We start from the raw sequence: 25353 nt of genomic DNA on the forward strand, positions 1-25353 counted from the left end.
CCCTTCCTCCTCCCCCTCCCCCTCCCCCCCCGCTTCCCCCGCACCCCGTAGTCGGAACGCCGCCCCCGCTTCGTACAGTGGTCCCGTCCTCTCCTCCGCCCTCCTTCTACTTCTCCGCCTCCGCGGTGGGGCGGGGGCGTTCGCTGGGCGATTCCGGTGCGTCTGCTCCGGCCACACGGGGAGGCCCGCACTATCTATCCCTGCTCTTCGGGGTCGCCCTTCCCTTCCCGCCCCCTTGCAGCACCCCTTCCCTCTCTCCCTCCCTCCCTCCCTCCCCCGACCCCCAGCCTGGCGATCACGATGGAACGGGAATTCTGAAGGTGGAGACAGATTGGCATTGAGGGGAGGGATCACCCCGGGAAAAAGGAGGGAAGGAGGGGAGGGACCATCCGGACGGGGTCGGAGCGGGAGGAGAGGAGAGGCAGCCCAGAAGCGGGGGAAAGGAGAGGCCGGCCACCTTGTGGGGGATGGGGATCGGGAGGGGATTTAAGGTCTGCTGTCTGAACGAGGGTCATCGCTCTTCTCGCCCTAGCGACTCTTTCCTCATAGCCCCCTAGGGCGCCCCGAGGCGATGAGTGAGCTGAAGGACTGTCCCCTCCAGTTCCATGACTTCAAGTCGGTGGACCACCTGAAGCTGTGTCCCCGCTATACCGCGGTGCTGGCCCGCTCCGAGGATGACGGCATCGGCATCGAGGAGCTCGACACTTTACAGCTGGAGCTGGAGACTCTGTTGTCGTCTGCCAGCCGCCGCCTGCGGGTACTGGAAGCAGAGACCCAGGTCGGTCCCCGAGAGGGGGGGACGTGCGGATGGGGAGCTTCGTGCGGGTCGGCAGAAAGACGATTCGGGATCGGGAAGCGTGTCGGCCCCGATGGGCCACCGAGGCTTCCTCCGAGAACCGTTGAAGGTGAGGGGGAATCCCTCCTTCCCCTCTCTGACCTCGCTTACCCCCCCGTCCCAAGCACTCTCTGTTCTTTTGTGTCTCAGATCCTCACAGATTGGCAGGATAAGAAGGGTGATCGGCGGTTCCTGAAGCTCGGCCGGGACCATGAGTTGGGAGCCCCGACGAAGCACGGCAAGCCCAAGAAACAGAAGGTGGACGGGAAGGCGGGTCACGGGCCGGGACCTGGCCCCGGCCGGCCCAAGTCCAAGAACCTTCAGCCCAAGATCCAGGAGTACGAATTCACGGATGATCCCATCGATGTTCCACGAATCCCCAAGAACGACGCCCCCAACAGGTGCGGGGCCGGACCGGGGGACGGCCGGGGGCCTGAAGCTGGAGCCCCGGCTGGCTCGCTCGGCATGGGGTTTCAGCAGCGGCCTCGGGAGGTTTAGGCTCCCGGGGGGGGCCCTCGGCCCTCCTGGGGTCGAGAGGGGCCTCTTGAGCGGGGCACGCGGTCCGCCTCGGGGCGCGTGTGCGCGCTCAGTAGCGAGCGCTCCCGGAGAGCTCAGGAAACGCCGGGCGAGGTGAGGAGGGAAGAGTCCTGCTCAGGGCTGTGCTCTGCTTTCAGGTTCTGGGCCTCAGTGGAGCCGTACTGCGCCGATATCACCAATGAAGAAGTGCGGACGCTGGAGGAGCTGCTCAAGCCTCCGGAGGACGAGGCTGAGCATTATAAGGTACAAACCTTAGAGCCGGGCTACGACACTGTAGAAAAATCAAACGCCGGCCACGGTTTCTCATCAGTTACGTGCGGAACGAGTGCGTCGGTGGTGGACGGAATCCCTGAAAGACCTCATTTGGGCCGAAGCGGAGGGTAGGGTTTGGGGGGCGGGGGGGGGGAAGGGGGGCGGTCTAGCGTGGCGGTCCTGGTACGTCTGGAGATACTGAGGCTTGAGCCATCAGCGGCTTAAGTGTTGGTGATAGTGGTCTTAGAGCTTCCCTCACCCTGTCCCCGGGAGGTTCTGGGTTGGTTGATTTGTGGCCCTAGGTAAGGGTCTGTGCTCTCGGTGGAGCCTTTGTCATAGGCGTTCAAGGCTCTGGCCTTCCGAACGGTACCGGGGAAGTGGAGGAACGTACAGGGAAGTCCGCTGGCTTCTGCCGTGAAACCCGTGTTTTCACTCCGCGCTTTGGCTAGAACGCCGTTAGGGAGTTGAGGACCGTCTCTCTGACAAAGTGAGGCCGAAGACAGCGTGGCGTGATGTTTGGAAGAAGCGATTTGGACATAGAACGGGAGTTTCCCTTGGCACGGCGCTTCGCGGAAATGCAACCCCCTCATCCTAGAACTGGGTGTGGACGGGAGCTGCAGAAGACACCTTAGCCATCTATCGTGTGATGGCTGAGAACTTTAGAGTGGCATCGTTGTTGGATCTCCGTTCCTTAGAACCAGGGTTATAACCTTTTTTTGGGGGGAAACTACTCCGTTGGTCTCGAGGTTTCAACTGAAGTGCCTGCTTCCCACCCAGCCCTTCCTTCCACTCTCACGTAGAGATACTCACTAGAGTAGAACTGCCTTTTCAGTAGAATGGTGAGCAGTGGGGTCTAGTGGAAAGATCACGGGCCCAGGAGTCAGAGGACCTGGGTTCCGATCCCGACTCTGCCGTTGGCTTGCCGTGTGACCTCGGGCATGTCGCTTAGCTTCTCTGCACCTCAGTTCCCTCACCTGTGAAATGAAGATGCAGTACCTGTTCTTCCCACTTTGTGAGCCTCATGTGGGATAGGGACTGTCTGACCTGACGGTCCTGTATCTTGTCCAGTGCTTGGCCCCCAGCAAGCACTTAACGGATATTAGGATGATGATGATGATTACGAGCAACAGGTGACAGAAGGAAACAGCTCTGGTAGACCTCAAAGCCTGGGGTCCTGAGCAAGGCACTCTCTTCTTTATCACCTGCTGCCGTGCTGCCGCTTCTTCCTACTTCTTCCAGAGAAGTTCCCGTTATCTGGCATAATGACCATCCCCCCCCTGCAGCACTCTGAAGTACCCACAGGGTACGGGGACTAGGAACCTGGTAACCTATGCTCTGGAGGTGGCCATGCCTTCTGTCCATGCAGATCCCTCCCCTGGGGAAGCATTATTCCCAGCGCTGGGCCCAGGAAGATTTACTGGAGGAGCAGAAGGATGGGGCCCGGGCAGCCGCTGCAGGTGACAAAAAGAAAGGCCTCATGGGACCATTAACTGAACTGGACACAAAAGGTACTGCCCAGCTTTGGACTGAGGGGGTCCCCTCCTCTCCCCTGCGTTCAGCCGATTAACTCCCACAGCTGTTTGAGCGGGACTCTCCGACTGGCTCGTCCCAAGTCTGACAAGCCCTGAGAGTTTCCCGTCGGGCAGGGCTGAAAGGACCCCAAAAGGGTGGCTTTCTGGCCCAGGAGCTCTTTGAAGCCTGCCTTCTTTTTGCCCCTGTGCTCCAAATGAAAAGTCAGCATCGCTTCCTCGGGCTGCAGAGAAGGCCGTAAGCGTCCTTGTCTCCTATTCTCCTCAGAAGTGGATGCCCTGCTGAAGAAATCCGAGGCCCAGCATGAGCAGCCCGAAGATGGGTGTCCCTTTGGGCCCCTGACCCAGCGTCTCCTGCAGGCCTTGGTGGAGGTGAGCATCTGCTCCACTTCCTAAGCAAAGTCCTAGGGGCTGGGAAGGGAGGACTGAGTCCACCACCAGGTGGACTAGTGTCCTCTCAGCTCTCCCCACCCCTTGGTTTGCTAGGAAAACATCATCTCCCCCATCGAGGACTCCCCCATCCCAGATATAACTGGGAAGGAAGCAGGGCTTGATGGTGCCAGCACCTCTCCTCGGAATCAGAACAAACCATTCAGGTCAGTGGCCCTGGGGAACCACCTCCTCCCTCCTTTTTTTTTTTTTCCCCCCTTTCCATCCATTAATTCACTCGAGGGTTAGCTCCTGTGAATTATTGTCCTACATCAGTAGTACTCAGTGATCGTTGAGTGTTTGGGCCCAGCTCCTGGGCTGAGGAAACTTGTGGAGACTGCCAGTCACGAGGGTGCATTTTAAGGAGGCTGTCAGTCATAAGATGCACTTTAAGAGGCTGTAGACAAAGATAGGACAGAACGTATAGGGGAATAAATAATTAAGTAGCGCGAGTATCAGAAAAAGCCTCCTGGAGGAAGTAGGATTCCAGGAGGGCTTTGAAACGGGGGACTGGATTGTGGTCTGACAGATTGCAAGAGAGTGGGGGGGTGCCAAGCAGGAAGAAAGGCACGAGCAAGAGGTCAGATGCAGGAGAGGTGAGAACGAGAAGGGGAGCTCGGGAGGAGCGGAGAGCGCGAGAGCTGCAGCGGAGCAGGTGAAGAGAGCAGGCACGTAAGAAGGGTGACTTTGAAGTGAGCGGGATTCTGGAGTTTCGTAAATAGCTTTCTGCTTCACCCTGGGTTAGGTTTCCTAATGGAAGCCCACCAGGGAATTAGCTAAGTGACAGTGACCGCGCCCCCCCCCCCCCCGCCCCCTCCACCTCATCCTTCCCCTGCCAGAAACAACAAGGAAACCCCTTCTTACACAGTGATTAACAAGCCTATGGAATGCATTCCAGAGGAACTTGCTCAGCTCGAAAAATCTCAGCAAATTCAAAGGAGGGCGGGGGGGTGAGTTAGAGATTGTAGGTGGTCCCGTCCCTATCCCTGAGGATGGATGCCCAGGAGGGCAGCCACCACACTGCCCCTCCAAAGCGTCCTGTTGCCACAGTCAGCGGGCAGAATGGACGATTGATCCAACCCGGTAACAGCATTGCTTCTCTTCTCATGTTTAGTGTCCCCCACACCAAGTCCCTAGAAGCCCGCATTAAGGAGGAGCTGATTGCGCAAGGCCTTCTGGAGTCCGAGGACCGGCCAGCGGAGGACTCGGAGGACGAGGTCCTGGCCGAGTTGAGGAAGCGGCAGGCCGAGCTGAAGGCCCTCAGTGCCCACAACCGAGCCAAGAAGCATGAGCTGCTTAGGTGCGTATAGGTGAGTTTTGGGGGAATGTGACGGCGGGGGCCTGGAAGCCCAAGCTAGAGCACGATCTCTGCAGGCTGGCAAGAGAAGAGGTGAGTCGGCAAGAACTGCGGCAGCGGGTCCGCATGGCAGACAATGAGGTGATGGATGCTTTCCGCAAGATCATGGCTGCCCGTCAGAAGAAGCGGACCCCCACGAAGAAGGAGAAGGACCAGGCCTGGAAGACACTGAAAGAGCGTGAAAGCATCCTGAAGCTGCTAGATGGGTAGTTGGGCTGGGATCTGGCCCCCGGCTCTTCCCGACTCTCTCCACTATGCCTGACTGAGCCAACCGGGCCCGAGTGGAAATGTAGGAGGCTCCTCTTCTTTTCCCTGGGTGGGAATGGGTAGGTGTCCACCGGGAAGCCATTTCCAGAGCCTGGTGTATCTCATTTTCCATGTACAGATACCCTGCTACTTGTTCTGCCTCTGCCCCCCATCTGCCCCCGCCACCCTGTTGCCCAGCTTTGCCAGAACAGGAACCTTTGGAATGGGGCCTGCAATGCCCAAGGCTGGGGATGGGAAGGGTGACTGCACTGTGGTGTGACTAGAGCTGGTCCTAGTAGGAATGGGGCCACAGAGAGAGGAAGAGAGACCCCCAGACTCTGCTTCCTCTCTCCTGGGATGGGTGTTGCCCCTTCAGCTCTGCCCTGCTCCTCTGGGTGCTGTGCCCCTGGGACCAGGCGATAAAATCCCTCCCCTGTGGTTTTGTATGGTGCAAACTAGAGTAAAATGACTGCTGTGATTTCTAAGAAAATAGTTCAGCCTCCGTGTGTATTGTGTGTGCTGGGCGGGGCAGTGGGGTAGGTAGGACTCACTCTTGGGCTTTTTTGCCTCAGGCTAAGGGGCCCCAAATCAATGCTCCTTCCTCCCTTGTATTCCAAGTGACTAGGAGTGGGAGCTGCTTCCTCCTGCCTCTTTCTCCCCCTCACCCCCTTGCCCCTCGCTCCCGCCAGCCAGATCTGCACTGTGTTCTTCATATTCGGCTGCAAGGAGCCCGTCGGGCTCTGCTTTGGATCCTGCAACTGGAAAGTCAGTTGCTTTAATCCCTTCCGCCTCCACCCGGTATCTTTTCGTTTGTGAATTCTCCACTCCTGGGGTCAGACTTAAGCTTCTGAGCTGGTGCCTGGCATTTCATTTATCTCTCTCTCTCTGCTGGATAGAGCCCAGCAGCCCCTTCTGCCTAATGGTATCCTCCTTTCCTAGCAGCAGCAGACCCTGCTGCCCAGTGGTACCCTCCTTCCCTAAGAGCTCAGCTTCCGCCTTTTCTTCCACGGTCCTAAGGGCCTCTCCAAAAATGTGCAGACATCCAGTCTCGCTACTCATCTACTAGTGCTCTGAGCGGAAGAGCAGGACTCATCAAGGGGGGGCAATGACACCTAGGGCTCTGCCGGCTGGAGCGAAGGGGACAGCAAGAGTGGCATTGCTGTGCGAACGGGGATAAGCCATGGTATGGGCAGAGGAATAGGGCCCTCAAAGTGCCTTCCTCTTCCCCCTCCCCGGCCCCCCGGTAGAGTGTCGGAACCAAGGGGGTTTCAGGGATTGGTCCTGGCCACGGGGGGGTGCTATGTCATCGGGAACGGGAATTTCCTGCAGGACTTCAGCAGAGCTCATGTTGGTTAGGCTATCGATTCATTTGTGTCTAACACCCGATAAAAATCAGTTTAATGAGCTCAGACACGGACCCTGCCCCCGCATGGAGTTCACGCCTTGAAGTGGGAGAAGAGGATCAACAAGAATCACGTTAGCGTAAGTCGTATTTGGAAGACAGAACTGGGATGGGCTCTCAGGCATTCCAAAGGTGGCGAAGACAAACTTCCGTCCTGCGGTGACCGGGTGATCGATCTGGCCAGCAGCCGACCCCAGCGGACTGGAGAGCTGCTGCTACCTAAAGGGGCTCTGAGTGACAGTTCAGTCCCTGCCGAAAATGGGTCTTGTATCCCATAGTGCTCTGCAGCAATGGAAGGGCTGGTTTTGGGTAGCGGTGGGCACCGGTGGACCCTGGTGCCTCCAGTCTTAATGCGGTGCCACGTGGGTCTCCGAGGGGGCGAAGGGAAGGCTTGGGGTTCCGAGTGGGCATGGTTTGGGGTCAGGATCTGGGAGCTGATCATAGCCCCTAACCTTAAAGGCCCTGCCCATTCTAGAAATTAGGATGGGTTAAAAACCAGCTAGCTGCCTCTCAAACCCTTTGTAATAGGGGGGAATTATCCTTCCTCAAGTGATTCTTCCTATCCGTCAGACATGTTCTGCTATTGAATCTCAATTCCTCTCTTGTAATCAAAGGAAATACTGAACCGTGGCAAGGAGAGCCTTGTGAACTCAAGTGGTGACGTCCTCACCCTCTCTAGCTCACGCTCTGGCCTGCCCTAGGTTGTGCCAATCCCTTGAGATTTGCATCCATCACATGACTCTGGGTTGGATCGCCTTCCCTTTTACACTGGTTCTTTGTGGGCTACAGCTTTAGCTCTTCAAACCTTTCCCAGTTTGGGTGTCTTTCCCCCCCTCGGCCCCCCCCCCCCCCAAAAACAACAAAACCAAAGCAGCATCTCTCCTTGGCTGATTCTGACGGGCGAATCTGCTTACTGGGAGATGGGGAGAATGGAGGGGGGCATCTAGGCACTCCATCTAGCAGGTGTGCCGGCATGGCTCTGGAGGGGGGGGAGGGTGCACAGGGAATTGGGATGAGGAGACATCTCCTTCTCATTGCAGTTAGAGACCCTTGGAGGGAGTATCTTTGCCCCGAGACTAATTTGCCTGCCATTTAATGCCACCTGCACAGCTACTTTCCGGCCCCTCCACCTGTCTCCCTCTCCTATTGTACCTTCCCACTGGTCACGTCTCTCGGTTGTTTCTGGACCTTACCCACCTTCTGTCCTCCTCCTGAATCCCCGACCCGCCGCCCATCCCTTCTCCCTCCCGCCTTACCTTTTCGCTCCACCCTCCCTCCTTTCCCTCTCCCTTTCTCCTTCTCCCTCTGTCCGTCTGTCCCTCCCTCTTTCTGTCTCCCCGCCCCCGGGCGGCCTGCGGGCTCCGCCCCGGCTCTCCCTCCTCCCCTCCAAGCCCCTCCTCCGTCGGTTGACATCAGCGCAGCCTGAAGGAGCCGCCGAGAGCTAAAAGGAGGAGCTGCCCCCGAAGTGGGTCCCGCCGCCGAGTGCCCCGGGGGGCCGACCGAGGCTGCAGAAGGAGGAGTGGGGGACGGAGAGCCAGGGCCGGCGGCGACGGTTCCGGCGGGACCCGGCCAATCTCCCTTGGCGGGCGGCGGTGGCCAGCAACAGCCTCGCCGCTCAGGTAGGAAGAGGTGGGGTGGCGGGGACCCTTGGGGAAGGGGACCTCCCCGGACCTCCCCCCTCGACCCACTAACCTCCACTCCTCCTCCAACCGTCACCCTCCCTCCTGAGCCTCACCAGTTCTCCAGCTGGGGGGCCCCTTGACCGAAAGACCCCTCAACTCCGGTGGGAAGGAGGAGCTAGATGCCTTCCAAGGAGGGAGTTTGGAGCTGGCCCAGGTAGTAGAAGCGAGTGAGGGTCCAGCTTCGGGTGGCAAGTGAGCTGGGGGAGCCGGGAAGGCACCTGTGCCCGTGTGGGCCTTTCCCAGTGCGACCTGGTTGTGCCGTGGTCCTGCCCACAGCCCAGTCAAGCAAGAAATGCCCGATGCCTCCCTTCCCCTCCGAAGCTCCCCCGCCCCCCGTCCTTATTCATCCTGTTCAAAGCTCCTGAGACCATCTCCCCAGGATGGGACTGTAATGCATAGTAAATAATCTGTAATGCCCCTAAGGCCCCCAGGGAGAGAAAGAGGGGGTCAGCCCTCCTCCTGCTTGGGACCTCCACTCTCCTCCTTCGGTCTGCTCAGTGGCTTGGTCGGGACTGCCGCTCCCAATCTCAGGAGTCCTTGGTGGATTAGCGTGGTTCTTGCGATAAGTACGGGTTGGCATGTACGGGAAAGCGGGAGTGTACGTATGCATGTTTATAGGGGTGTGGGTGGAAGGGGTGGTGCGTGCGGGGTACAGGGGAGTATGCGTTGATGTGAGTATTCGGGGTGCATTCAAGTACGGAGGTGTGTGTGCGTGCCAGGTTATAAGGGAGGTTTGTGTATGTAGCTTGGCCTTTTCAAGAGGGCTTAGAGAACCGAGTTGTAGCTCCGGGGGAGATGAAGTGTCTCTACTCTTTGTCTTTGAGGTCTGGGGGACCGAGGAGCAGGTGGAGCCATCATCTCCCCTGCCCACCCTTGGGATTCTGTTGCTGTGGAAGCATCGCTGCCCCCCCCCCCCCAGTCATTTCCTGAACTTCCTCCACCTCTGGAACAGAGGCTCTGCACACAGTGGGTGCTCAATTAGTACTTGATGAGGAGGAGGAGAACAACATCCTTAGCTGACTTTCTCTAGGAAAGTCATACTCTCCTATTCTCCTCTATCAGGGCCGGGAACAGAATGATGCTTGGAGGGGAAGAAGCTTCGGGCACCTCAGAAGAGGAACTTGTTGGTTTTCTCGAGCTAAAAGAAAGCTGGTGGTTGGGCCCAGGTAGAGAGCTGAGGTTGCTTGGGGCTTTTTTATATTTTGTCTTTATGGAATTTAAGTGCTTACTATGTGCCAGGCACTGTTCTAAGCACTGAGGTAGATACAAGCCAATCAATTTGGACACAGTCCCTGTCCCATGTGTCCAAGGTTACACAGCAGACAAGTGGCAAAGCCAGAATTAGCACTCAAATCATCTGACTCCCAGGCCCGTGTGGTCTTTGTTCTAGGCCATACTGCTTCTCAGGGGCTGGAGCAGACTGTATGGGGCTGGAGAGGAATCCAGGTTGAGGGATTTTAATTTTTTTCCACGATTTCTCTTTGAAGGCCCTCAGCATCCCATCGGCTGATAATAATAACGGTGCTTACTCTGTGCCAGGCACTGTACTGAACGCTGGGGGTAGTTACAAGGTAATCAGGTTGGACACAGTCCCTGTCCCACACGGGGCCTCACGGTCTAAGTGGGAGAAGTGACTTACCCAAGGTCCCGCAGCAGGGAAGTGGAAGAACTGGAATGAGAACCCAGGTCCTCTGACTCCCAGGCCCATTTTCTTTCCATTAGGCCACGCTGTTTCTCCCTGCTAGAGACTGTCTCATTGTGGTGAGACAGGTGGGGGAGGGGTGGTAAAAGAGAAAGAGTTTGTCTTCAGTGGAACCCATCCCACATTTAAGCACTTTCTCCTTCACGATAAAGTGGCTGAAGGGCGGTCTCAGAATCTTATCATGGACACCTTACTGTAAAGGCAGAGTGCTGTACTAGGTACTTGGGAATATAGAAGACAAAGTCCCTGACCTCCAAGAACAAATATTTGAAGGTGGGAAAATAGCCAGACACCATTTGCCAAACATACCTATTGATAAAAGAATAAGAGAGTGTAACCACAAATGATCAAAAGAAAATAATTCGATAGATTTTTCAAAAAGCCAGATCTATCCCTGGGTGCTAAAGCAGCTGTTAGGGTGTCACGACCAAGAAGATGGGAGTTAATCAGAGTCTGAGGGGAGAGGGCCTGGTAGCCTGGAGTTCCCCTTCCCATTTCCTGCAGTAGAGGCCAGGAGGTGAAAGTAGATGGAGACTAGACTCTCTCTACTGGCTATCACGGGGATAAGAGTGACCGTGTCTTAGCCTCGGACTTGTGGAGAGGTCCGAGGGAGGAGGTTATCGTCCCTCCTGCTCACCTGGTTTCTCAGATGGGTGAATTGTACAAATCTGCCATTTCTCCTTAAGGGGTCCTGGACCAAATCTCTGCCCCTCTCTGGGCTTCAGTTTTCCAGTATGCAAAAGGTGAGGGGGAGAAGAGTCCCCCATAATTATGACTGTAAGTCCAGTTGCCGACAGGGAGTGGTGTCCAGTGGTCTGGGATAACGATACTGTAATTTGAAACAGGACAGGGGTCAGGAGAGCAGAACAGAGCATTGGATTAAAAAAAAAAAAGCAGAAGCCTAGGATCAGGGAACAAACCTCCCTCCGTGGTGCTGGGAGACTCTGGTAGGTTCTGGTCCCTCAGTCGGAGCTAGGCTGGGGAGGCGGAGATGAGCAGGAGAAAACCTGGAGCCAGGCTGGCGGCTTAGGGCACAGGTTAGGCCAGGGCCACTTGCTCATTTTGAGCACAAATTCCCAGTAGAAGGGATCTAGGAGAGGACAAAAATAGTCTGAGGCAGGGAAAAAGGGGGAGGGCAGGGGCCAGCCTGCAGGGAGCATCTCGGTTCCACCAGGGTGTCCGGCTCCTATCGGGGCAGGGCGGGGCGGAGCGGAGGCCCAGGTCTGAAAAGACGTGTGTGTGTGTGTGTGTGTGTGGTGGGGCGGGTGGACCTTGGGAGCACTTGCTGCAACTGCTGTTGTTATAGCAACTGTGCAAATGGAGCTATTTAAAAATGTGGCTCAAGCAGAGCCCGAGGTAGAGGAAACGGGGGAAGCCGATTTCAGAAAGGGAAAGGTGGAGGAATCGGACAAGAGGCACCAGGTAGCCAGAGGTCTCGTATTATACCGGGCGGCCTGGTTTTCAACTGGCCTGTCCGTCGATTGGCTCTGAAATGGTACCGGATGCTTTTGTGCCAGGTTTTTGATTTTTTGGTGCCAAACCTCCCTCCACCATGGCTCCTGCCACCACATTCTGTGGCTTAAATGCTGCCCAGACTTCATGCAGACCTGGGTTTGGATCAGAGTACCCCTAGAGGAACACATTAGGCTTCCACAAGAAGCAGCATGGCCTAGCAGACAGTGCACAGGCCTGGGGGTCAGAAGACCTAGGTCCTCATCCCAGTTCTGCCACTTGCCTGTTGGGTGACCTTGGGCAAGTCACTTAACTTTTCTGGGCCTCATTTTCCTCATCCATAAAATGGGGATGAAATACCTGTTATCCTGCTCTCTTGGAGTGTAAATCCCACGTGGAACAGGCATTGGGTCCAGCCAGATTATCTTGTATCTACCCTAGCGCATAGTGCAGTGTTTGGCACATAGTAAGCTCTTAACATACCCAATTATCATTAGCTTTGGGCTGATTTGGGCCACACGGTAGCCATGTGCCATCATCCCTTCACATTAGGTGCTGGCTTAACGTGTGTGAGACGTCATATACGTCTTGGGGTCCAGTTTTTTGGTGTGCCGTCACTGGCCACCCTTGGTTTGGCGGGGGGGGGCATACCAAATGGGGTGAGGGAAGGTGGATTCCAAACAGTAGCCTCTCCTCACCCTACACCCCAGAGGAAAGGGGACCTAGGTCCTTCTCGGATTTGCAGCTGGCTTTAGGCCCTTAGCAGAAGCCTGGGTCCAGGGTGGTTCTCTCCACCTGTGGGCCAAGAGAAGAACAACGCAAAGAGGACAGCGACGGAAAACAGGGTGCTTTCGATTATCCATGCGAACGGAGGGGAAGGTACCCAGGCCTTCTGGTCCCACCCAACTGGACCAAGCCCATTCCACTCCCCACCTCTTGTGTGCACCCACTGGAGACTGATGCTGCTGGAAAAAGAAATGATCTTCAGGTAAACAAAGGGTTTCTGTAAGGACAGGAACGCCAACCAACTGCTCTGCACGTTTCCAGAGGATGGACCAGAGGAAGTAAATTTAAGTTGCAGTGGGAGAGAGTTGGGTCAGACTTAAGAAAGAACTTCTGGACGGGGGATCAGACATTGGAACGGGTCTCTGAGGGAGGTTGGGGACTCTTCGGCTCTGGGGTACTTTAAGAGAATGGGCCCCATCTGTCTGTGGCAGGGGGCTGGTCTGGATTCATTCGGTTGTATTTATTGAGCACTTACTGTGTGCAGAGCACTGTACTAAGTTCTTGGAAAGTACAATTTGGCAACAGATGACCTCTTGAGATCCCTTCTCCATTTTTCTGATTCCTTTCCCTACTTCTTGGAAACTGGTCCAGAAGGGGTGCGGAAGATCGTAGCCCAGGGACCCTGCTGTACCCTCTGAAAGGGGTCTGGCAGGATGCAGAACCTGTCCGATTCTTGGCCCAGAAGGACAATGTCTGCTTCCCGGCAGGGCCGGATTAAGCTCCGGAAGGGCTTCTGGGGGCAGAGGGTGGCTGTGGACCACCCCCCAAGGCCCAAGTTTGCCTCCTCTCAGCCTCCCCAGCAGGAGTGCTGGCCCTCCGCTCTCTCTGACACTGTTCGGCCTTGTAGCTGCCATGGTGGAGGTCAAGGGGATGGCCGTCTATCGGGATTGAAGTGGTGATGCCTGGGCTCTGTAGCGGGGCTCTGCAGCACACCCAGCTTCAAGGAGAAGTGGGGCTGAGGCTTGGCTCCTTTCCCCTAGGAGCCCTGGCAGCAACAGCAGGGGGGCAGTGGGCAATGCCCCGGGCAGGGGACGGCCCCAGCTGGAAGAAGCAAGCGGAGGACATTCGGGACATCTATGACTTCCGGGACGTTTTGGGCACGTGAGTGCTGCCGTGGGGATGGGGTTAGAATGGGGGCAGGGGATGGAGCCTGGGCCAGCCTGGGGCTGTAAGCCTCCCTTACTTGGCCTCTGGAGACACGGGGAGGCGTTGGAGGTTTGAACTCCCTTTGGAGATTCCGAGTCCCGGGACCGTGCGGAACTTTGAGGGAGATTTCCTTGTGAGAACGGTGAGGAGCGGACTACCCCTGTCTCAGAGTCTGAACCTTTGGAAGCCAGGCTAGATTTTCCCGAAAGTGCATTTACGTTGGCCGGAGCTCTCCAGATATGTCCCACCAGCTCCTTGGCAGCTTCCTGTTTGAATTCGGCTTGACGGAAGCAAGAGGACACAGCTGCAGCCCTAGCGGGCAGTCGGTCAGTGTTCCTGCCTGCCCAGCCGGGGCCCAGGATCCAGGCCGAGGTGGGGCGCCTTCTATCTATTTAGCCCCGAGGTCGGCCGCCTCAAGGGGAAATTAGAGGCACCTGGCCACTGCCGCCTGCCCGGTTCCCCCTCCACCCCACCTTTGCTCCCTCGCCCCGCCCTCCACAGACTCCTTCCTGAGCTGGGTTGGGAGCTGTGGCCCCAACACTCTGCTCTGTCTTCCATTTTGAACTGGGGGAAGCTAGGCGGCAGCTTCCTCTTGGTGATTTGTAAGGGTGAGAGTCCAGCTTTGAAGGGGAAGTGAGGGGAGGAGCCGAGAGAACAGGCGTGGCCGGGAAGGCCCGGAGGGGGGGAGAAAGAGGAAGAGGGGAGGCCCCCACCCTGGCTCTCCTAGGAGATTCGTTCCTCGGGACAGGGAGTCACCCAGACCGTGTTCCTATCTCTCTGCTCCTGGTCCCATCGGGAGGAGCCCAGACCAGCTCAGGAAGGGCCCAGATGACCAAGGCCTCCCTCTGCCCTTTGTTAGCTGTGGCTGTAGCCTCCATCCCGCTTGGACCCCCAACCAGGCCGTGGGAGGAGAAGACCTGCCCCCGTGAGCCCCTCCGTGGGAGGAGATAGACTTGGGGGAGCCCTCGACTTTCCAGTCGACTGCAGGGTAGAACCTCTCCAGCCCTGCCTGAGGCTGAGCCAGACACCACCTGGGGGACCGGGTGCAGGCTGGGTAGGGAGGAAGTGGGGGAGTCCTGGGAACAGGTGGCACTCATGTGGCTGCAACTGGCATCAGGGGCAGGGGTACCCGCTGGGTACAGCAACCTGGCACTCTAGAAGTATTTACCTTTCAGGGAGGTGCTGGGAACCCCAGATAAGAGCCAATGCCCTATCTCCCAGGAGCTTTATTCCTAGTCTCCCTCCCTGCTTCTGCCTGCCAGCTGAGGGACATGCTCTCACATCTGCCTCAGAAAGAAATCTAATCAGGGAGCCTAACTGAGCAGAGCCCTAAGGGCCGCCTTCTCCTCCTCTCTCCACCCTGGCCCCTCATTCAGAGTCATTTTCTTGGGGGATTCATAGTGAGGAAGGGGAAAATGGTAGAGGGTCTCCCTCTCTCTCCCTCTACTGAATTTCACAGGACTCTGCCCCTCTCTCCCCCTCCGCTCCCAACTCTGGTCCCACTGCCTGAGTCTGGCTATGGTCAGGCCCTCCCTCACTGGCAGGCAAGTGAGTGGCTGGGGAGTGCTGGGGAGGCAGGAGCCCAAATCCTCTTGAGGATGTCTGGGACAAGGTTCAACCTTATTGCCCATTTTCATTTTTGCTTGCAGCCCGAGTCAGCAGTGTCCTTGGGGCTCAGGGCCTCAGACTGGGGTGACAGCGACCGGGGGAGGGAAAATTCTCGAACCTTGTTCTACTCTCTTCCTGCTCCCTGGAGCTGAGTGCGTGGGGCTGGGTCCCTGGCAAATGGCCCCCGGGGGCTGCCCTCAGTCTCACCCTACCATCTGGCCCGGGCAGAGGGGCGTTCTCTGAGGTGATGCTGGCCGAGGAGAAGACCACTCAGAAGCTGGTGGCCATCAAGTGCATCGCCAAGAAGGCCCTGGAGGGGAAGGAGAGCAGCATTGAGAATGAGATTGCAGTGCTGCACAAGTGAGTGTGTGCAGAGGAGCTGGGGGGGGGGGTGTCCATGTGCCCCAGCTCCCTCCCTTCTCCCCGCTCCAGGATCCACTTCCCCCAAGACTATGGCTTCCAACCCTTTTTTTTCTCCATGCCATGGGTCCTTTTCTCACCTCCTGGACTCCTCCCGCAATCTTCTACCCCTTTCTGGGGCCTCTCCCCCTCTATCAGCCTTCTCCTCCACAAGCCAGGAGAGCCAGGGATGGCCAAGGCCTCACAACCTCTCCAGCCCCTTTCTAAGCCAGGGCTGCTTCTCATCAGACTGGACCTTCCTGGTGCTTACAGCCTGAATGTCTGGCCTGGAGCCTCTGCCCATCCCCTAGATGGGCACTTCAAAAGTGGGGAGACTCAGCTCAGTGTCACAATTATTATTCATTCAATAGCATTTATTGAGCACTATGTGCTGAGCACTGTACTGATAACATTAGCAATAATAATAATGTTGGTATTTGTTAAGCGCTTACCATGTGCAAAGCACTGTTCTAAGCACTGGGGTAGATACAGGGTAATCAGGTTGTCCCACGTGAGGCTCACAGTTAATCCCCATTTTACAGATGAGGTAACTGAGGCACAGAGAAGTTAAGTGACTTGCCCACAGTCACACAGCTGACAAGTGGCAGAGCCGGGGCAATAGCACTGCAGGGGGCAAGCAAAATGATGACAGGGGTGGGATAAGATGGAAAGGGGACATGACAGAAGTTCATAAAATTATAAATGGTGTGGACAGGGCAAAGATGGGAATCATTTACCAAATCCCACACCAGGGACACAGGGGCCACCCCCTGAAGCTCCAAGGTAGTAGGTTCATAACAAACAAAAGGAAACACTTCTTCACCCAGTGGGGTAGTTAACGTACAGAATTGGTTACCACAGGAAGTTGTACAGGCTGAAAATAACCAGCAACTTCAAGAGTGGTCCTCAGCGAGTTACTAGAGGGAAAGGCGGGGATCTAGAGGGGAAAAGTTAGGGCCGTTGGATGGCCCGTCCCTATGCACGAGGACGGCTGTCAAGGAGGGCAACCAGCCCACGGTTCCTCTAAGCGTCCTGCTGCCGGAGGCCAAACCTTGGGCTGGATGGACCACGGGTCTGGCTCCGTAATGGCCTTGCTCATGGACTTCTGGTCTACTAATCAAAATGTCGATGGCTTGGGGGCTCTGAAGAGCTCTGTGCACTCCCTGGCTGTAGGGGCCTACAGAATGTGATAAGAAGCTAGTCCTTGGCTTTGAGGTGTTTTTGTTTTGGGGGTGTGGTTTTTTTTCTATATAGTCGGTGATACTTGTTAAGCACTTACTGTGTGCCAGGCACTGTACTGAGCACTTGGGGTAGAGACAAGCCAAGCAGGTTGGACACAATCCCTGTCCCACTTGGGGCACACAGTAGGAAGGAATCTCTGCCAAGCATGGAGGGTAGGCAGGTGGCCCTAGCTCCTCTTGCAACTCTGAATACTCACCCATTTCCCTTTTGCTTCCAGGATTAAACATCCCAACATCGTGGCTCTGGATGATATTTATGAGAGTGGCGGTCACCTCTACCTCATCATGCAGCTGTGAGCACTCTGGCTTTGCCGCCTCACTCCCCCCCTTCCGTTCCCCCAGTCCTCCTCCAGTACATGTACCCTCCCCTTAGGCCCATCCCAGCATTTAGAGGAACGGCATCTTAGCCCACCTGAGAGTCCCAGGAGCAAGGGCCGGGAGGACAGCCTGGAGGCTAGCTAGGATTAATCAATCAATTGGATTTATTGAGAGCCCACTGTGTGCAGAGCACTGTACTAGCACTTGGGAGGGTACAAGAGTTGGTAGACACGTTCCCTGCCCACATCGAGCTTACAGTCTAAGAGGGAGAGACAGACGTTAATATAAATAATTTCTAGATATGTGCAGAAGTGCTGAGAATGGGGCCAATACCAAATGCCCAAAGGCCACGGATCCCCGTGCAGGGCTTGGGCTCCCCTCTGAAGTGGGGGTTGGGTGAGCAGGGGGTGGCGGCTGCTCCTCTCTCCCTGGACTCCCCAACCCATCACCATCGCCGCTGGTGGTTGGCGCCGACAGACTGTGTGTGGTTCAGCCTGGGCTGGCTACTCACCACAGGGTCTCGGGGGGAGAGCTCTTTGACCGCATCGTTGAGAAAGGTTTCTACACGGAGCGCGACGCCAGCCGCCTCATCCGCCAGGTATTGGATGCTGTCAAGTACCTCCATGACATGGGCATTGTGCACCGGGACCTCAAGGTAAGACCTGGCCCACCCCATTGTGCCCAGTGTGCCCCCAGGGGGGCAGGGAGGTGATGGGGAGATGAGGCCCCTACAGGGCGGGAATTGGAATCTTTCTGAGGGAGAAAAGGCAGGTAAGTCTCCCAGAGACTCTTCCCCTCTAATTTCTCCCCACAGCCAGAGAACCTGTTGTACTACAGCCTGGAGGAGGACTCCAAGATCATGATCAGTGACTTTGGGCTGTCCAAGATGGAAAGCTCGGGGAGCGTCCTGTCTACCGCTTGCGGCACGCCGGGATATGTGGGTAGGGGCTCCTCTCGATCTCGCAGGAGGAGGCCGAGAGGCTCAGGATGGTCTTTGCCTCAGCGTGCCGAAGAGGGTGGCAGCTGGGAGGCGGGGCTTGGGAGGTGGGAGCTGCCCCCCTCGAAGGGTGGGGAGGGCTGGAAATTCCATCAGGCTGCTGGCCCATTGTGCTTCCCCCCCCGCCCCCCCGACCCTCCCCACAGCCCCGGAGGTGCTTGCTCAGAAGCCTTACAGTAAGGCTGTGGATTGCTGGTCCATTGGAGTCATCGCATACATCTTGTGAGTGGGGATCTTCTGGGGGACAGGAAGGAAGGGAAGGGGGAAGTCCCGACTAGGGAATCCTGGGGGTGAGCCGGCCACTTGGGAAGCAGCGTGGCGTAACGGAAAGCGCATGGGCCCGGGAGTCAGAGGACCTGGGTCCTGCCATTTACCTGCGGTGTGATCTTGGGCGAGTTGCCTGACTTCTCTGGGCCTCAGTTTCCTCCTGTCAAAAGGGGAAGTTGATACCCGTTCTCCCTCCCACTTAGACTGTGAGCCCCACGTGGGACAGGGACTGCGTCCGCCCTGACACTCTTGTATCTACCCCCGTGCTTCGTGCAGCGTTCGGCACGTAGTAAACCTCATCATCATCACCATCCTACCCGCCTCTCCCCTCTCCTCTCATCTCCCTCCCCAAACTCTGAGGCTACTTTTCTCTCTTCTCTCTCACACCAGGCTTTGTGGTTATCCCCCTTTCTATGATGAGAATGATGCCAAGCTCTTTGAGCAGATCCTCAAGGCTGAGTATGAGTTTGACTCTCCATACTGGGACGCCATCTCTGACTCTGGTATTAGGAGCTTCATCCTGAAGCCTCTGAGTCCTTGTCTTTCTGATTCCCCTCTCTCCTTCCCGCCCCTGCCCCCCACCATCCCACTACCTTGCTTGGCCAGGCAAGATATGCCCCACTGGGCTTCCCTCTGCCCTGGTCCACCCCACCCGCCATCTCGGCCCGGGCCCGGCCCCGTGCCTTGCCTCAATCGCCACAGCTGTCGAGAAGAGGTCCAGGGCCAGGAGGGTGGGGGGGGTCAGAGCGCCAGGGTGCAGCAGGGGGCCCGGGGTCTGTTGCTGACGGATGTGTCCCGGCTCCGTGTCCAGCCAAAGACTTTATCCAGCACCTGATGGAGAAGGACCCGGGAAAGAGGTTCACTTGTGAGCAAGCTCTGCAGCACCCATGGTGAGTTGGGAGGCCCCCGGGGGCAGGCTTTCCCTCAGGCCTCTGCAGACCCTCCCCCACCAGCAGCAGGAGCGGGCTCTGCCCGGGCTTGGGGAGCTCTTCAGTTGGAGCTGAATCCCCAGCAGAGAACGCTAAGGGAGGGGTCACCCAGCCTAGTCCCTGCCTCTTTCTGGCCGTCCGAGAGGCGTGCCCAGCTTATCGGACCCTGGTCCCGAGAGCGCCTCTCTTCCATCGCTGACTGGTGCCGGGGACCGAGTCGTCGTCACCGGCCCCCTCTCCTCTCCCCGCAGGATTGCTGGGGACACGGCCCTGGACAAGAACATCCACCAATCTGTCAGCGAGCAGATCAAGAAGAACTTTGCCAAGAGCAAGTGGAAGGTGCAACCCTGGGGCTGGTACATCCCCTTCCTTCCCCACTCCCCCCAGCTCCCGAACGGTAGCGGCGCCTGTCCTTCTGCCCCCCACCCCAGCCACAGGCCCAACACCGCACGTCGTGGACGATGCTTGGATCTGGGGAGCAGGGGGAGAGGTCTGGAGCACTGAGCGTCCCCTCACTCTTTCCTCTCGGCACAGCAAGCCTTCAATGCCACTGCTGTGGTAAGGCACATGAGGAAGCTGCAGCTTGGGACCAGTCAGGAGGGGCCCGGACAGACCACTCCAACCAGCCCGTGCCCTGGAGAACTGCTGATGCCCATGGGGGGCAGCGGTGAGGCTGATAGGCTGGGGCCGGGGTGGGCCCGGGCAGTGTCGGGATGCTGCCCAACTCGGATCACACGCCCCCCGCCCCCCACCCGGCAAAGCCTGGTGCCAAGGGACTGGGGCCAGTCTGGGCCCGTGGTACCCCCTGGCTCCCTTCAGGGGTCTATGGAGGCAGCGTGGCTCAGTGGAAAGAGCCCGGGCTTGGGAGTCGGAAGTCGTGGGTTTGAATCCCGGCTCCCCCACTTGTCAGCCGTGTGACCTTGGGCAAGTCACTTAACTTCTCTGTGCCTCAGTTACCTCATCTGTAAAATGGGGATTAAGGTTGTGAGCCTCATGTGGGACAACCTGATTACCCTGTATCTACCCCAGCGCTTAGAACAGTGCTCTGCACATAGTAAGCGCTTAACAAATACCAACATTATTATTATTAAGGCAGGGAGGCTGCCCCCAGGGCCTGAGTTAGGGTTTTTTTTCCCCCCCTCTGCAGGTTCCCCAACTGGCTGCTGCCGGGGCTGCTGTGCAGAGACCTCTCCAGAACCTCCCACCCCAACCCCTCCTCGATTTTAGAGTCGCTGGATGGCAGCCACTTCCTCAGCTCTGGAGAAGTGTGTGTGCGGGGGGGGGGGGGGGGGGGGGGGGGGGGGGGTGTCCAGGGTCCAGGTGCGAGGCTGAGGGGGCAAGGGTTGTGTGAGGTGGGGGCCCGCCGCAGGGCCGGACCCTGATGTGGACATCTCAAGCTCTCAGATGACCTTGGGTCACTTCTAGCAGTTGTCCTTGAGACAGAGGGTGAGAGGTGGGACCCAGCTGATTTAACCCCTTCCTACCCTCCCCTCCCGCTCCTTCCCCGGCTTTGAGGCAAAGCTCTCCCCTTCCTTTCCCAGAGCAGAAGCCAGGGCTGGGGTCTCCCTCCTTTTTCCCTGCTTTGGCCTCATGCTTGAGAGCAGGTGTTACCCTGGGTGGACAAGAACTGGGGTGCAGATGGTAGCTGCTGTAAAGTCTAGATGAGGCTGGACGGTCACCCTTTGCCTGGCTGCTTCTCCTCCCGCCCAGACAGGGCCTCTTGGACGGGGCAGAGGGCAGGTGTGTCTAGGCAGAATGAGTCTCTCTACCCTCCCCACCCTCAAGCCTAGAGCAAAGGCTGCCCTCTCACTGAGCCTTGCCCTGAGCCAGTAGTGAATGAGGTCTGCTTCCAGCATTGTAGCCCCTGCTTCCCTCCCCCCTCCCCGCAGCTCTCCTGGCTCATGGCCTTACACTGCAAGGATGCTGGCAAGGTCAGATCCTGCCACTCCTCCCCTCCCCCTTCCAACACACTCGCACATTTTCCATAAAAAATGTTTCTATATTATTGTTGAATTAAAGGGAAGAGGTTAAAACCATCCACGCTGTCCCTCCTTCCAGCCTTGCACCTTGAGTTACCCTGCTCGGCCGGGCCCAGCTCAGAGCTTTATTTCTTCCAGAGGAACATGTGAAACGGTGGAAGTGAGACAGAGACAATCACAAAGATAAAAGTGTTGCCAACCAAAAAAAAGTCTTTGAATGTGCACACTGTATGAGGATGTAGGACCTGCACTGACCTTTTTAGTGAGGATGTGGGTGCTCGCTCTCTTTCTCACACAACTCTGTCGAATTTCACTGTCAGTGCTGCCTACTTTACCTACAGAGGGCAACTGCCTATGATTTCTAAGGTCATCCAGTCCCCGAGGTAGCCACCGGTCCCTAATTCGCTGAGTCTTTTGCCCCCTCTGCTCCCAGTCACCCAGGACCATCCCTGAGGAGGTGTTTGGGCTTAAAGAGAGGAAGGGAGGGGTGAGGTGGGGTCAGGCTCACTGAGAAGCCTGGGGCTGGGCTGCTCCTAAACCCTAGCCTCTTTCAGTCCATCCACTGCCTGCCCCCCACAGCTCTCTGGAATGGCTTCATGCTGGACTACCAGCCCCCTCTGTCCTAGACCCAAGCTTCCTGGACCTCTTCTGGGGTACACCCACCGAGCATTCCTCTACTCTCTGCTTTTTCTGTTTGAGCTGCTGCTTCGAGGCCTGGGCTGGCTTCAGATCTGCGCAGAACAGAACCTGGCAAGGGAAAGGAGGAGAACTGTTAGAAGGGGGATGGAAGCAGCAGGAGGCAAGGGAATGCAGAAATCACAGGAGGAGCCTCCCGGGGGGGCGAGGCTGATACTAACCGCTTGAGTCCAGCCAGCATAAGGGCCCCAGAGATTCCGGAAAAAGTCACCTAAAGCAGAAGAAAAGATGCTGAAAAAGGACTGGGGGTTACGGTGCCCCCCCCCCCACCCACTTCCCTCTTCTTTCCCCACCCTCGTCTCTTCCCCCTTCCCTTCCCCTACTCACCTAGTTCCCTGTTAGCCTTCTCACTCACACTCTTGCATCCAGAAGCTGGCTGCCACTGGTAGTCCCTGTGGGCAATCTGCCAGACATGGGTGTCCACCGGTACAGCCCCAGGCTTGTCTAGTGCCATGAGGCACACGCAGTCTGCCACCTCCAACAGAGTGCAGCAGCATGTCACTCCCAAGTCCCAACCGGCCTGCCCCGCCACCATATGTCATTCAGGCCCCCTACCAGGGCCGGGAGTAGCCTACGGGGTGGAGACTGAGGCCTTAGAAGCAGGGAATTTGGGGCCCCAGAGCCCTCGTATCTCATTAACGAGCTCAATTCTGCCCCCAGCCACAGATCGGGTCCCCCAGGACCATGAGAGACCCAGGCTAAAGGAGGGAGCGGCCCCTCCAGCTTCACCGATCCACAGTGCCACGGTGGGCACACGGGTATAAAGGTCCCCGTGGCACCAGCCCTCACCTTAGCCCCGACTCCGGGCAGTGAGCAGAGTGCCTGCCGGGCCTCCGTGTAGGAAGCTGTGCGCAGTCTCTGTAGCCAGTCAGGCCCATGCGCGCTCAGGATGGTCTGGGCACTCTCACTCACGAACCTAGCCCGGTAGCCAAATCCCAGTGCCCTGAGCTGCTGTTCCACATCAGACCCTATGAGACAGACAGACACACACGTACAGAGTTGGACAGTGCAGGGAAAGGTGGAGAGGGAATTAATGGGAGGGGGGCCAACTCACCTGCCAGGGTTTGCAAGCTAGGAAAACTGTGATAAGGCACTGAGTCCAAGTGGCAGAGCCGTGGACCAAAAGCCTGGCAGAGCTGCTCCACCATACGAGTGATACGAGAGATGTGATTGTTGGAGGAACAGATGAAGGAGATGAGACACTCCACGGGATCCTGCCGTAGCAGCCGCACTCCTGTTAGGTAGGGGAGACAGAGGGACAGGGAAAGAGCACCAGGGCACGGAGTGGTTTTAGGCACGCCATGAGACAGCAGCTCCAATGCCCACTCCACAAGGCAGCCTTTCCCTCTGCATGAGTCAAGCTGGGGGGGTCTCTCTCTTTCTCCCCCCCCCCCCCCGCCCAAGTTGGACTCGGGCCCCTTCCAACCAGGGAAGTTAGCACCTTACAGCCTCACTTCCAGGCAGGGGTTGAGGAGGGGTGAAAGAATTATACAAGCACAGAAATCCCTGTGTTCTTAAGGGGACTACAAGTTCCAGCAGCCTATTTGGGCTTAGCTGGAATGGGGATGGATTGTGGCCCACGCAGGGCTTTACTCTGGGCCTCCTAGAAATCCTTCTCGGGGCAACTCACCCCTCAGTTCTGAACAACCTAGGGATACAGGCTCAAGACGTGCCAATCGTGGGAGGGGGAGGACCTAATTATCAACGCGCCACTCTGGAAAGACCAGCTACTACAGTCCTCTACGCTCACCCAAGAACTTCTGCGCCACTTGCCGGAAGTGCGGGTCTACAGAGCCCCAGTGTCGGTAAAGTTCTGCCAGCTGCACATCCAACTGGAAGAACTGGTGCAGGATCTCCTGCTCTTCTGCCGTCTCCTTCCTGAGATCAGGGCTGCCAGCCTCTGCCTTGTACACGGTGTAGTAGAGCCTCTCCTCAGCCTGGGTCAGTGTCCATACCCGACCCGCCAGGACACCGGTCCAATACCCTGGGCTCTGCTCCCTCCACCTATGACAAAGAGCCCGAAGCACCTCCAGCCCCCGTCCCAACCAGCAAACTCCACGAGTGCTGGGTGAGGGCTCTTCTGGGTGATAATTTCAAGCAATGTCCCGACGGGAGGGGGGGAATGGGTCCCTATAAGGGGGTGGGGATGGAGGAGTATGCATTTTTAACCGTCCCTTTTCCTCCCCGCACCGAGGTCCGTTCCCTGCTCTGCTACGCCTCTCCTCCCTGAGGCTCGGTGTCTCGAGTCGCCAGTCTGAACCACGGCCATGCCCCTCTCCCTAGGGGATTGGCAGGTTGGGAAAACGGAGCCCCTGGGCAGGAGTGGCAGCAGCGTGGCCTAGCGGAGCACGGGTCCAACCTCATCACTCTGTATCTACCCCAGCTCTTAGTACAGTGCGTGGCGCATAATGATGGCATTTGTTAAGCGCTTACTATGTGCGAAGCACCATTCTAAGCGCTGGGGGTGGGGGGGCGGGAGATACGAGGTGATCAGGTGGTCCCTCGGGTGGTCCCACGTGGGGCTCACAGTCTTCATCCCCATTTTACAGATGAGGTGACCGAGGCCCAGAGAAGTGAAGCGACTCGCCCGAAGTCACACAGCTGACACGCGGCGGAGCCGGGATTAGAACCCACGACCTCTAACTCCCAAGACCGGGCTCTTTCCACCGAGCCACGCTGCTTCTCCTAGTAAGCACTTAACAAATAGTAGAAAAAAGAAGTCTCCCCAACGGAAAGGGAAGAGAGGCAGAGAAACCGCGTGGCCTCGTGAAAACAGCAGGGGCTTGGGAGTCGGAGGTCGTGGGTTTCGTCCCAGCTCTGCCACTTGTCTGCTGTGTGACCTTGAGCAAGTCCCTTCACTTCCCCGGACCTCGGTGACCTCATCTCGCAAACGGGGGTTAAGGCCGTGAGCCTCACGGAGGACACGGACTGGGTCCAATCGGTGTATCCCGTATCTTTTCCAGGGCTCGGCACAGTGCCTTGCCCCGAGCGAACGCCGAAGAAATCCCGTACGCGTACGAGAAAGGAGTGACGTGGGGTCAGAGCGGTGTTGCCTCCGGTCCGTACTCACCGGAAGGACTGACCGGAGGCCAGCACGAGATCCAGGCTCAGCTCGGAGCGGGGACAGGGAATGGAAGCCCAGAGGGCGGGAGCGGAAGCAAGGGTGCGGTGCCGCATGCCGCCGGGGAGGAAAACGCCCAACGGTCCCTCCACCCTAGCCCCCTTTCCTTCGGGACCCGCCCTTCCCGGCCCATCCCTTAACGAGCGTCCCGCCCCGACCCCGCCCGGGGCGGGGCTCTGTTGCCCAACGGTCCCACCGCTCGGAACGGTGCTCTGCACCTAGCGAGCGCTGAACAAATGCCATCGTTACCGCCGCTCTCCCAACCGCTTGGCAGAGCGCCCCGCTCGCCCGAGCCCCCGGCCCATTGTTCGCTCCGCCCGGCGATCTCACCGGCTCCGGAGAGCCGCCCCGCCCCCCTCCCGCCCAAATCGGAGGGGGCGCGCTCGCGCGAGATCTCCGCGCGCGCTCCTCCACGCCCCTCCCACCGGAAGGAGGTTTAGCCC

General features: G+C 57.6%; 3 protein-coding genes across 11 annotated transcripts; 2 read left to right on the forward strand and 1 right to left on the reverse strand.

Moving 5' to 3' along the window:
• The first annotated feature begins 33 nt into the window (after positions 1–33).
• On the forward strand, positions 34–5677 carry TADA3 (transcriptional adaptor 3). 6 transcript variants are annotated; one of them, XM_029050637.1, is made up of 9 exons: positions 34–320; positions 533–778; positions 986–1236; positions 1510–1615; positions 2991–3132; positions 3359–3525; positions 3640–3749; positions 4697–4882; positions 4957–5677. In XM_029050637.1, the coding sequence occupies exons 2-9, from the start codon at positions 572–574 to the stop codon at positions 5147–5149; spliced, it is 1362 nt and encodes a 453-aa protein (XP_028906470.1). In that variant the 5' UTR covers positions 34–320; positions 533–571; the 3' UTR covers positions 5150–5677. The 6 variants fall into 6 exon arrangements, with proteins under 6 accessions (XP_028906470.1, XP_028906469.1, XP_028906471.1 ...); XM_029050636.2 differs by having other exon boundaries at positions 3422–3525; XM_029050638.1 differs by having other exon boundaries at positions 550–778.
• Positions 5678–8009: 2332 nt separating this feature from the next.
• Positions 8010–20386, forward strand: CAMK1 (calcium/calmodulin dependent protein kinase I). Of its 3 annotated transcripts, XM_007667412.2 has the most exons (12): positions 8010–8206; positions 13190–13310; positions 15192–15323; positions 16822–16896; positions 17438–17576; positions 17736–17862; positions 18065–18140; positions 18576–18688; positions 18997–19075; positions 19366–19453; positions 19649–19781; positions 20262–20386. In XM_007667412.2, the coding sequence occupies exons 2-12, from the start codon at positions 13225–13227 to the stop codon at positions 20339–20341; spliced, it is 1128 nt and encodes a 375-aa protein (XP_007665602.1). In that variant the 5' UTR covers positions 8010–8206; positions 13190–13224; the 3' UTR covers positions 20342–20386. The 3 variants fall into 3 exon arrangements, with proteins under 3 accessions (XP_007665602.1, XP_007665603.1, XP_039766161.1); XM_007667413.2 differs by lacking the exon at positions 15192–15323; XM_039910227.1 differs by lacking the exons at positions 18576–18688; positions 18997–19075.
• OGG1 (8-oxoguanine DNA glycosylase) lies at positions 18684–25258 on the reverse strand. 2 transcript variants are annotated; one of them, XM_007667411.3, is made up of 8 exons: positions 24860–25258; positions 23540–23793; positions 22844–23023; positions 22579–22757; positions 22117–22264; positions 21951–22000; positions 21757–21840; positions 18684–19016 (listed from the first exon to the last, which is right to left on the reverse strand). In XM_007667411.3, exons 1-8 carry the CDS (start codon positions 24964–24966, stop codon positions 18927–18929), a joined length of 1092 nt encoding a protein of 363 aa, XP_007665601.1. In that variant the 5' UTR covers positions 24967–25258; the 3' UTR covers positions 18684–18926. The 2 variants fall into 2 exon arrangements, 1 of the variants encoding a protein (XP_007665601.1); XR_003754529.2 differs by lacking the exons at positions 18684–19016; positions 22579–22757 and having other exon boundaries at positions 21743–21840.
• Between the last annotated feature and the right edge of the window lie 95 nt (positions 25259–25353).

The sequence above is a fragment of the Ornithorhynchus anatinus genome, chromosome X1 (assembly GCF_004115215.2).
Source record: "Ornithorhynchus anatinus isolate Pmale09 chromosome X1, mOrnAna1.pri.v4, whole genome shotgun sequence".
Taxonomy (NCBI): Eukaryota; Metazoa; Chordata; class Mammalia; order Monotremata; family Ornithorhynchidae; genus Ornithorhynchus; species Ornithorhynchus anatinus.

What these genes read in the sequence shown, in the direction of transcription:
- OGG1 (XM_007667411.3), bottom strand. Translation starts at nt 24,966, where the DNA reads ATGCGGCACCGCACCCTTGCTTCCGCTCCCGCCCTCTGGGCTTCCATT. An exon ending in GCCTCCGGTCAGTCCTTCCG is followed by an intron (nt 23,794 to 24,859) that starts GTGAGTACGGAC and finishes TCTTTGTCATAG; the next exon opens with GTGGAGGGAGCAGAGCCCAG. An exon ending in TAGCTTGCAAACCCTGGCAG is followed by an intron (nt 22,758 to 22,843) that starts GTGAGTTGGCCC and finishes TCTGTCTCATAG; the next exon opens with GGTCTGATGTGGAACAGCAG.
- TADA3 (XM_029050637.1), top strand. Translation starts at nt 572, where the DNA reads ATGAGTGAGCTGAAGGACTGTCCCCTCCAGTTCCATGACTTCAAGTCG. An exon ending in TACTGGAAGCAGAGACCCAG is followed by an intron (nt 779 to 985) that starts GTCGGTCCCCGA and finishes TTTGTGTCTCAG; the next exon opens with ATCCTCACAGATTGGCAGGA. An exon ending in AACTGAACTGGACACAAAAG is followed by an intron (nt 3,133 to 3,358) that starts GTACTGCCCAGC and finishes CCAAATGAAAAG; the next exon opens with TCAGCATCGCTTCCTCGGGC.
- CAMK1 (XM_007667412.2), top strand. Translation starts at nt 13,225, where the DNA reads ATGCCCCGGGCAGGGGACGGCCCCAGCTGGAAGAAGCAAGCGGAGGAC. An exon ending in CTCTACCTCATCATGCAGCT is followed by an intron (nt 16,897 to 17,437) that starts GTGAGCACTCTG and finishes TACTCACCACAG; the next exon opens with GGTCTCGGGGGGAGAGCTCT. An exon ending in GGACGCCATCTCTGACTCTG is followed by an intron (nt 18,689 to 18,996) that starts GTATTAGGAGCT and finishes CTCCGTGTCCAG; the next exon opens with CCAAAGACTTTATCCAGCAC.